Source organism: Camellia sinensis, chromosome 1, assembly GCF_055761805.1.
Source record: "Camellia sinensis isolate YWXY chromosome 1, ASM5576180v1, whole genome shotgun sequence".
NCBI lineage: Eukaryota > Viridiplantae > Streptophyta > Magnoliopsida > Ericales > Theaceae > Camellia > Camellia sinensis.
In genome coordinates, this window is record NC_138961.1 from 93488572 (window position 1) to 93499552 (window position 10981).

The window sequence follows — 10981 nt, forward strand, 5'->3', positions numbered from 1 at the left end:
ATCTTGACATGCATCAAGGGAATACTCATCACCACCAGCACTTACAGCCTCTGTCTCATTTGATCGTGCACGTGAATGTTTTGTTTTTTCCTGTACGTAGGATGTGAAAGCTGCACGCACATCATCGAACCTACTTGACCGTGACTTTTTCAAACGACCACTGTCAGTTTGGCTGCTTGTAGGGCCCCTCTTGTGACTTTTGCCCTTCGCTGTATCCATATACTCATCGTCGAATAAGTCAACAGGAATGGCTTCGGCAGCATTACTCCCACCAACTTTAGGGTTCCAAAATTTATTTAGCATTTCATTTTCTTCATCTGAGTTAAGGGCTCCTTGTGTGGATGCACGAGACAAGGCCCCTGTGACACAACAATTTTCAACAATTTCTGTCGTTTCTTGGAAATACTCAAATCATTTTGTCCTAAACTTCTTTACATTTCTGGAAGCCTACAACAATTGAAAACATTAAATTAAGCAAACTGTATGTGTGATGGAATGTTAAAAAAAAAGGAAAATGGTACAGGTTAATGAAAAACCTTATCCCAAAATTCATCGGGTGTGTAGACACCCCATTTTTGACCGTCCTCAAGACTTGGACGTCACCGTTTGAACACTCGGTGATCATCCGTGTTTGTGTTCGTCTTGAGTTCCCAGAGGTCTCGGCTTGCGCGCCTTGCCTCAGGATCCCTCGACTCGACTATTTAGTGTCTGGTTTTGCACCAAACACTTGTGTTTTGCCTGGGAGGGGCAAGGAATGCCTTGTGAGGCATCCCCACACATCACCGGCCATGGCCAGAGGCCACCGGCTGGTGTTTTGTTGCATCAGCAATGTATATTGCCGATCGGCATTCTTTGTTGCCGGTCGGCAGTCCATTTTGTCAAAATGGCAATTTTGAGCAGCCGACTACTGTTCATCTGCTTTTGCAGATATTTTAATACAGCTGCATGGCATTTTGTATGGAGGGATGACTTCCTTGTTAGCTTACCTTGTAAGCTTTACAAGATTGGCTCCTCTATAAGAGGAGCCCTCCCCTCTTGGCTTTAGGGTTAGACATTTTAGAGAGAAAAGTTGTGTGAGAGCTCTGGTTTTAGGTTTAGGGTTCCATACATATTCTATCTCTATACCTCTCTCTCATTTGGCCTTTGTGTGTGTATAAGTGTGTTTGTGTCTTACTATTGCACATAAACACATAGTGTTACACCTTTTCTTGGTTCTTGAAGGGCCAGAGGTTTGTTCTTGAAGCTTTGGAGCTATTTTGAGCTCAAAGAAGTTGCTGGAGTTTCACTTGTGAAGAGGGTCTTCAAGGGTAACAATTTTGCCCTTTTATTCTCCATTTTTGCATTGTATTTTTTCCTATCTTAGAACTATTTTTGAGCTTAGTGTATAATATTAAAAAGTTCTATTTTTAGGCCCTCTAAATAGTTTGTTTAGAGTGTTTTGTGGTTTGGAGGTGTTTGACCCCTCTTAGGCCTTGAGAGGCCCCATTTTGTGCTATTTTGAGTGAGCTCCGGGACTTTGGTGTTTGGGCCTCCTCACCACTGAAATCTTGAGGGATTTCAGTGGTAAGGATGGTGCCTTGAAGTCCCAAGAAGGAGAGGGCCGCCCCCTCTCCTTGTTGTCCTTGAAAAGGGCCATTTTTGCCTCTTTAATGAGCACCTAGTTAAGCTTCATGTTTACCATGCCTTAGCTGATTTTCATGCTTATTATGCCATAATATGCTTCTGTTTTTAATTGGTTTTCGTACACCATGCATGCTTAGCATACCTACCTTGTAATGCCATGTTTAGGCCTTAACATGCCTTAGGTTGTAAACCATTATTCTAACATGTTTTAGGTCTAGTTTTGTGAAGCTTTTGTGCTTATTTTGCCATGCTAGAGGTCTGTCCTTAGTTGTTTGGGTCGACCAAGGCATGCTTAGTATAGCCCCTTTGCATTTTTGGTTTGTTGGCCTTAAGTGTGTGAATGTATAGCATGCATCCTTGCCTTAATTCAGTGGGTTGGGACCATTTGCCATGTTATTTCAGTCCCTTTAACATGTTTGCATGCTTGCCTTGGATGCCTCTTTGAAGCTTTGAAAGCTTGTCTTGCATGCTCCATGTTTTGGTCATTGTGCATGCTTTTGAATTTGAGCCACTTAGATGCCATCTAGGTGTCCCTTGGGTGTTGTTTAGGTTCGCATTAGACCTATTTTAAGTGCTCTTAACCTTGTGAGGCTTGGTTGACTTAGTCTTGGTTAAGCCTCTTGGCTTGTCTTAGGTTTTTGGCTTTGTTTGCATGCCTTGTTTATCTTGTTTAATTGGCTTAGCACCTTTTGTAACATGATTTTCAATGCTTACATTGCATGCCATTAGTCCATGTTATGCCTCTTTCAAGTGTGCTTGAGGATTGCCCTTTTGCGCTTAAGTATAGGCCCATTAACATGTGCATGTGTGCAAGTGTGTTTGGTCCCATTTCTTAAGTTTTTGGCCACTGTTTTAGGTCTAGTTAGAGTTGCCTAATTTAGTTTAAGTCCATCCCTTTGTTTGTTGCATGCTCTCCTTGTATGTTGTAGCATATTGGTGAGTTGTTGCATATTTGAAATCACATGATTGAATGAAGTCACATGTTGGCTTACATGCTTGAATGCCCACATTAGCCTTACACACTTGTTAGTTGCATTGCTCTAGGCCTTGCATTTCTTGCATGCTCATTTGCATTGCCGTATTGCATGCCTAGTTAACACGCTTAGGTTGCATTGCATTGGCATACATGCTTGGCCTCTTGACTATCCATGATAGAGGTTAAGTCCCCATTGGTTTGATTGTGTGCATTGCATTTCATTTGACATGAAAATGCATAACTTGGTCTCTTGGGCCATCATGCATTGAAATGCGCGATTGATGGTCCGAGAACCAAGGACCATGTCCCTTTGAGTCATACACATGATAAGGGATAGGTTTGGTGCATACATTGCTTGAATTGTATTGCCATGCTCTGCCTTGCCCTCTGCTGCTGTCAATTGCAGGTTCTGCAGGCACTTTCTGCCGATCGACTGAATATGGTGCCGACCGGCAATCCTTCCTGGGCCGATAGCTTCACCAACAGCCGGTGATCATATACTACTGCTGGTGGCCATTCTACTCAGCCGGTGGTGTCTCCCAATGTCCAGGGAAGCAATCCTGAGACTTTGGTAGCCTTCAGAGGAGGATAGCAGGGAAAACAGAGGCAACTTGCGCATGGCAGTGCACTTCCGAGCAGGACCAAGCACGCGCGCATCGAACCCTCTTCCCGAGGCCCCTGTTATTGCTTTTCTTATGCTTAGTTAATTTGCTAATTAATTAGGTGATTTGTAATGATTAATTAGCTTGTAGGTTAATTATCTGTAATATTTATTTGGTCCCTCCGAGCGAGGGCGAATCTGTAATAAGTGTGGGTGCGTATGTGTGCATGTCTTCCAATCCCCACTTCTTTCTTCCTTTTTACTTACCTGCTTTGATGGTTAGTAATAGGAATGTTTAATTTAGCATACCTTATGCTACGCATGCGTGCATCCATACATTTGTCTTGCATGCACCGGGCTCGGTACATCATGCTAACTGCATTTGTATTTCAATTCCAAATTGAATACGTGCATCAATTGATTGCATTTCACATCACATGTTTAGGTTAGCCGAGCCTACTCTAATTGCCTCCTGTATGTGTTGCATTAGACATTTAAACATGGACTTGGATCATGCATTGCTTACTAACGAGTTTATTGTTTTGGCATGGTGTACGATGTAAGTATTTTCATGTTTTAGCATATCGCATGCGTGTGAATGCTATCATAACAGCATGCTTACCATGTGGCTAGATGCTTATGTGATAAACTGTTTGAATGCCTGTGGGTGATGGTTGGATTGTCTGAGTTGGAAAAACTCGTTGAAATCCGTATTTTAGCCTACTTGCAAGTAGCAAATTCCAAAGTGTTTTTCAAGACAAACGGATATGCAATGCTTATTTCCAAATTAGGCAATCTAGAGTAATTCTAGGCTAATAACTGGAATAAGAACACATAACGTTTTCAAAAACGGATATCACGGTTAGTAGAGGCCGATCTTCGGATCGGGCGAGAGGGGGTGCTCATAGCTGACCTTCCCCAATCGTACCCAAGCTCCCGAGCCAAGGCAACTTTGGTGATGACGGACACGTGGCCTTTGGCACCAAGTCAGGGTTTCCTAAATTCTCCCATTTTAAAATATTTAGGTGGCGACTCTGTATCTGGCAAAGCAGTCCATGTTTGGCACTTCTTTTCAAAAAAATCTATTTCTCAAAACGATTTACCGGATTTGGACTCTTTGGTTCAGATTAAGAGCCGTAACAAAATCGAGTCCGAACTGTAGCGAGGGGCCCCACGCGGGCGTGCTACAGGGTGTCACAACAGTGCCTACAATGGGATCCCATCCCAGACCAGTCTGTGCCTGCAGTCGCTTAAACGTCTGGTAATCAGCTTTCAATCGCTGATATTTTTTTCGCACCTGTTTTGTTGTATACCGAAATCCATACAAATTGTGCAACTGATTTGTAAAATGATTCTAATGCCTAATTGTCCACACAGTAGTACGGCCCGTTGTTTGATTTTTTTTAACCTCTTCTCTCAACATGTTTATTAATTTCATTTCAATTATGGGAGTCCACATTTTTGTATTCTGATTGTCATCGGAATTGTTTCTATCCACCGATAAACATACAATTTATATTTAAACTACTCTAGAGTGGATATAAAAGAATAACAGAGAAAACTACTCTGGAGTGGATATAAAAAAATAACAGAGCAAAAACCAATTACAATTATTTATGTAGGAACCAAAATTAATATTTATTTGAACTTGTTAAATAATGTTAGAAAAAGCAGATGGTTTGAAGGGCAACACAGATAAAAAAATAAAACCACATAACATTAATATTTACTTCGACTTGTTAAATAATGTTATGAGAAGCAGATGATTTGAAGGGCAACACAGAGAGAAAATAAAAACACATAACATCAATGTTTATTTGAACTGTAGGAAAAGCAGATGATTGAAGGCCCAAATAGAGACAAAATAAAAATCGCATAACATTGTCTGTAAAAAGTTTGTGAAGTAAGTTTACACAGTAAAAAAATAACCACAAATAAGCAGAAGAAGAATGCCATAAGAAGAAATAAGTAGAAGCAGAAGAAGAGTTGAAGATAAGGATGAGCAGGGAGGTCGACCGGCCGGATGACCCGGGGGACGACCGGCCGGATAACTCGGGGGACGACAGCTCAGCTTCAACCGTTCAAAGAGTTCAGACAGATCAGAAACTATCTCTATACTCGTTTGGACTTCTCAAAAATCATTTTAGAACTCATTTGCACATAACAGATGATTGAAAGATATACTTACCAGATTAGTGGGTGTTGAATAGTTATCACCAGTGATAGAGTGGGTACAATGACTGAATGTGCGACTCTTTGGTAATCGTTTGATTCAACAATAGGTTTGATAAATTTGACCTCAGACAAAAAAATTGGGAATAAAATTAGGGATGATTTTTTTCAAATCAATGACCTGTAAGAAAATATGTGAAATAAATTTGTGATTTGTTTGACCTTGGTGTCATTGTTGTTTGGTTACCCATAGAATGAATCTTCCACAACGCACAAATTGTAACTCACTTGATTTGTGGGAGATGGTATGAGTAGGGAGCGGGTTCACAGGATTCATGATTTATAAAATGGTCTGAGTTCTCTGTGAACACTAACTGTGACGAATCTTCAGTCTTGATCTTTGAAATAGAGAAAGATGAGTAGATCAGTTCACGTGAACCTTTTCAGAGACGATGAACATGGAAGCTTTTCAGAAAGGAAAAGAAAGAAGGCTGAAAACGTTAAAAATGGATAAATGAATCACAAAGCTGCCAAACGGGTTTTTAAATTATAGTTTGAATTATATGGTGGAATTAGATTTTAAAAGTGATATCCAAATATGAAGCGGGAGTGATAAGGTAAAAATGTAATTTCAAAACACATCCAAACAGAACTGAAATCGTTAAAATCACTAGTATTTGTGATTCTATCAAGTATTATCATAATTTAATATTACTTTTTCGAGCTCATATACCCTATCCTTACAAAATGGAGCACCCGTTCCCCATTAGTTGTTAAATTGAATATTGATAAAGCTTTCCAAGGCAATCTAGGTGCAGGAGGCGTATTTGCCGCAATGAAGATGGGCATTACCTACTTGCTTTTGCTTTCTCCATTGGGATTAAAACCAACAATGCAGCTGACCTTTGGGCTCTGGGGCAGGGTTTACTATCAAAGTTGGTTATTATGATTTGCAAATAAAGGATGACTCTTTACAAACCCTTCGCGATAATTCCGAGGCGACAGATCAATAAGCGGATGAAATGTCGTCTTCTTCACGACTGTTTGCAATTATTATCTGAGTTTATTAGCGTACACGGTTCAATTTGCTCCCACTTTTGTTCCAAAAAAAGAAAAAAAAAACTTCAAATACAAGAATCATATAAAAAATCATGTCATTCAATATGAATTTTTTTACATAATTGTTAATTTCAAATGCAATAACCATATTAAAAAAATCTCATACAATACAAAATTTTTATTAAAAAAAAAAAAACCTTGATAATTTGGAGAAATAGATTGATAAAGAATATCTATCATATGTCTAAAGTTCAACAGTCTTCTGGTTGAGCGCCGTGTATCTCCATCGCTCCTTCTCAACGAAATCTGCATCCAGAAATTGAGCAACAAAAGCCCAAAGCCTATACATGTCTTCAAAATTTGCCAAGAATCCAAGGGCCACTGTCACCACTCTTATCCGATCGCCTTTGGTCGTCTTGTTCTCTCCATTTTTACTTTTCTCTATCACTCTCTCCCTCTCTTCTTCATACTTGTCTGCGAACCATATGTGGTGTATGAACCCATAGCTCAGCGAAATATTGCTTCGATCCGCGAGCTTCTGTACAAGAACTGGTTCGACTTTCGCTCCTTTCCAATCATACACATTGAATGCCAATGCGGGTCCTCTGTCAAATTTGATCTTTGGCCCATAGATTTTCACCAGTGGAGTCTTTTCTTCTCTGTTCGGATGTTCGAGTTTCATCATTGCGTTTATTAGCCAATTGATTAAGTACCTTGCTCTCCTACTGATCTGTATGAGTCCCAGTGAATCCACATGATCCAAACATCTACATTCGATATCTGACTTTTTTTTCCTGCTGTTTTTGCCCTTCACCTGTTCGACGAATTGACTGAGAGAGTCTGAAATTTCTGTCACTTCTGATTTGTGCGTCTCAGATGTCTTTAACTGTTCAGATCTTCCATTCTGTGCAGACACAGGACCTGACAAACAGCTTGATGTGGGTAATCCGGGTTCTTGATTGTTGCCCAATCTTGGTGCTTGCTCTAGTTCTGTGTCAGTACCTGAAGAATCGTCAGGCAGTGAAAACAACTTCTTTGCAGGGACTAGAGTTACAATCCCCGTGCTTGTTGAAGATTCCAAGACTGGAACAGTCGATTTCTTGACAAAGAGACAACCAAACCCAGTTGGATTTTCCCCAAAGACCTTGTAGAATGAACAAACAAGAAAATCGGGGCGTATAAGAGAGAGGCCAAAGCTATTCATGTCTTTTGGTCCCAAAGCACAAGCATCGAGCAAGACATGCCACCCATTTTCCTGTGCCATGCTCATCCATTGATAAGAGTAACTAGTTCCTGTAACTCTGGATTGAAGAGGGAACACAAACAGTCCCCTGTTTTTCTGCTTCTTCCTCTTCCTCACAACCATCGTTTTCAATTTTTTCGAGTGAATTCTCAGTCTAGGCCACGTGAATTCCGCTGACCTGACTCGAGCTCCTCTCTTCTCTGCAGCAATAGTCATGGCTTCAACCGCTTCACTCTCGTAGTCATAAACGGTCAAAAGCTTCCGACTAGATTGGAATGGGTACGATTCTGCAAGAAGCTTGAAAGCCGATGACCTGTTTACGGTAAAAACCATGCAGTAATCGTTTTCAGAGATATTGAGAAAATCCATAATCTTTTTTCTCATGGAGGATTCCAATTCAGATCCTTCCCCACCATGAAGTAGCTGCGACTTGAGATTCACAGACTTGTAGGACACACCGAAGAATGGAAAATCCGAAGATTGAGGCGGGGGAGAAGAAGAGGAGGATGCAATTGGGATTGTTGATGAGTACTGATTTTGTAACTGAGAGTGTGAAAACAATCCGATGCCTATGTAATCAAGACATACACGGTTGGAGAGGCAGATATGGTAGTAATCGCGAGCTCGAATTCGATCAACCTTTGTCTCCGAGTACTGTGGATAAGCATTGGTGAACTGGGTGTAAGATTCTTGCAAAGAAGGGAGAGACTCATGGTTGGTGAATTGGGTATTTTGGAAGAAAGATGAAGTGGTTGTGACGACAAAGTCGCGTCGACAGGTGGAGGAAGTGCTGCTGGATTTGGAAATAGTTTGATGGGGCTCTGATATGCTGAGGAATAATGGGTTTGGACAGCAGTTATGAAGGCATACTTGTGTTGCTTCCTTCAAGCATGGTGGCTGCATAATTTCTGGCTGATTTCTTCTCTCCCCGATGTAGATTTAATTGTTTTTTTCAGTCAGTAATGGAATTTTTTGGCTCCTTGTTGCTCTCTTGTTGGTTTCTTTCAACTTGCTTCCATGTTTTAAATAGGGGTTACGTATGATTGGTCAAGTGGAGTGTACAGAGTGTTTCTTTAAAGTGTGTTTTGGAGAGGTTGTTGGATGGGGTCTGCTACTATGATATATGTTGAACATCTGTTGAACTGTTCAGATTATTACTAGATTGACCTTGTCTAAATTGACTTCATTTTCGAGTTATTTGATACAACTTACTTATATTCAGTGTTTTACATGAGCCTAGTCTAAAGAGACCTTTTTGTTATATTAATTCGAAGTTCATGTTCGATATGAGGAAAGCAGAGCAAGCTGTGAAAAGATGTATTTACTTTTTGTTTTTTAATTATTAATTTTTAACTTATAAAACACCAGTTCAAATATGTCTTTATTTATTTTTTATTTTTTATATGGGACTAGCTTTTCTTCATATCCCTCCATACCTCTCTTTTGGGATTTAACCTGGACATTCACAATGATCTAAGCCATATATCTCATAAATTTTGCAATAAAGATTTTCAATACAAAAAATTAATTTAATTAGTAAACTATAAATCAAGAATAAATCGCGTTTTATTTTATAAAATGAATGATAATGCGATTTATTTTTGTATTTATAATTATCTGATGAATTTAATTTTTTACATAGATAATTTTTACTGTAATGTCTATAAAATAGACTGTTCAGATCATTTATGTATACATTGAAGTCTACAAAGAGAAAGTACTCCCGATGTGCAAATGACTAATGACTTTTTGATCTCAACCATCCAACTGGTATTATAAGTGATCATTAACAAATATAATCCAACGTATCTGAATTAGAGTCTTGACACAATTTTAATCTGTCATTCGATGGTATCATGTCTTTTCATTGGATCGACAGTGAAGCCATTGGGTTACCCTTCGCTTTTTCTTTTTCTTTTTCTTTTTTTTTTTTGGGTGGATTTGACGATGTAAATAAAGGTGACTGCGAGGATATTTCAGTAATTTGGGATTTCTTAAGAGAGTGGAGATTGAGAAAAGATAAAAAGCAAGCGAAGTAAGAGGAAGAAGTGGTCGACAAAAGTGGGATTGGTACTGGCCGGCAGTATCATCAATGCTTAGAGTTGGCCAAAAGAAGTTTTCTTTCTTTATTATGGGAGTTTGGAACGAGTCTTTCATTTTCTTAGTTTCAAACTAAAGTTGACATCTTCCCATAAAATGCACCAAACATGTAAATGTAACGTAGTGTGTAGCCGAATAAAAACAGACGTAAATAGATAGTGTATATTTTCTTAATCGGTGTATAATATGCATTCGGTCTCGTTCCTGACGTTTCAGATGCTGAATAGGTTGAGCAGGGGGCCGATTAAAAGTTGGAATACGGCATAATGGGGGGAGCCGAGTGCATAAGTACATGATAAATCAAGAGCGGGCCCGGCTTAGAAGACCAGGAGTGTATATAAATAGAAGAACGACGAACAAGAAGAGGTATGTGAGAATTAGTACGCTTAACTCAAGACACACGCAATCTAGAGAGCATACACTGACTTATCCGTCGGAGTGCTAATTCCGACACCCCCGACCGGAGTGTTCATTCTTTTTCAGGCTACCAGCTGAGGATCTCGAGCGTCCCATTGGATCCAAAGAGTATTTCCAAACCATCTTTCCCACAATTGGCGCCGTCTGTGGGAATACTCAACTACATCAATGGCGGGCGTAACGGAAGATCCTCTGATAATCGCTGACGAAACTACACCGAGAGATGATCTCACCCCAACAAACATGTTGGGACCAGAGACTATCGTCGCAAGACGCGCCTTGAACTTCGACTCACCCTCGACTTCAGTGCATGAGACAATGCAAGCGATCATGGAACAAGCAAAGCAAAATGAACAGAGGTTGGAGAACATGATCGCTGAGAACAAACGTCTCCGTCAGGATTTGGCCTTGGAAGTGGTGAAGTCCAAACAAGCTATACGCCAAGATCCGAAACGACCTCTGAGGGTAGGTGGTCAACGACCTCAAGCCCGACAACAAGACACTGATAGCGACTCTGACTCATTATCCCCGGAGCTCAAGAAGAAGGAACGACCCGAAACTACCCGTTCCTCTGAAGAGAATCCACGTATAAGGCATAAGCGAAGACGAAATGGTTCAGACGAAGAGGACCAGCACGATCCCTTTGTGCGACGGATCGCAAAGGTAGTACTACCCAAGAAGTTCAAAGCCCCACGTTCACCTAGTACGACGGGAAATTGGATCCCACGAATCATATCCGTCACTATAAGCAAGCCATGACGTTGCATGTAGACGACGAAGCTCTCATGTG

At 40.4% G+C, this 10981-nt stretch overlaps 1 protein-coding gene across 1 annotated transcript; it reads right to left on the bottom strand.

Annotated features, from left to right (window-relative positions):
• Nucleotides 1-6512: 6512 nt before the first annotated feature.
• On the bottom strand, nucleotides 6513-9042 carry LOC114303623 (Pyridoxal phosphate (PLP)-dependent transferases superfamily protein). The gene has a single exon (XM_028248757.2). It carries the CDS (start codon nucleotides 8575-8577, stop codon nucleotides 6676-6678), a length of 1902 nt encoding a protein of 633 aa, XP_028104558.1. The 5' UTR covers nucleotides 8578-9042; the 3' UTR covers nucleotides 6513-6675.
• Nucleotides 9043-10981: the final 1939 nt, after the last annotated feature.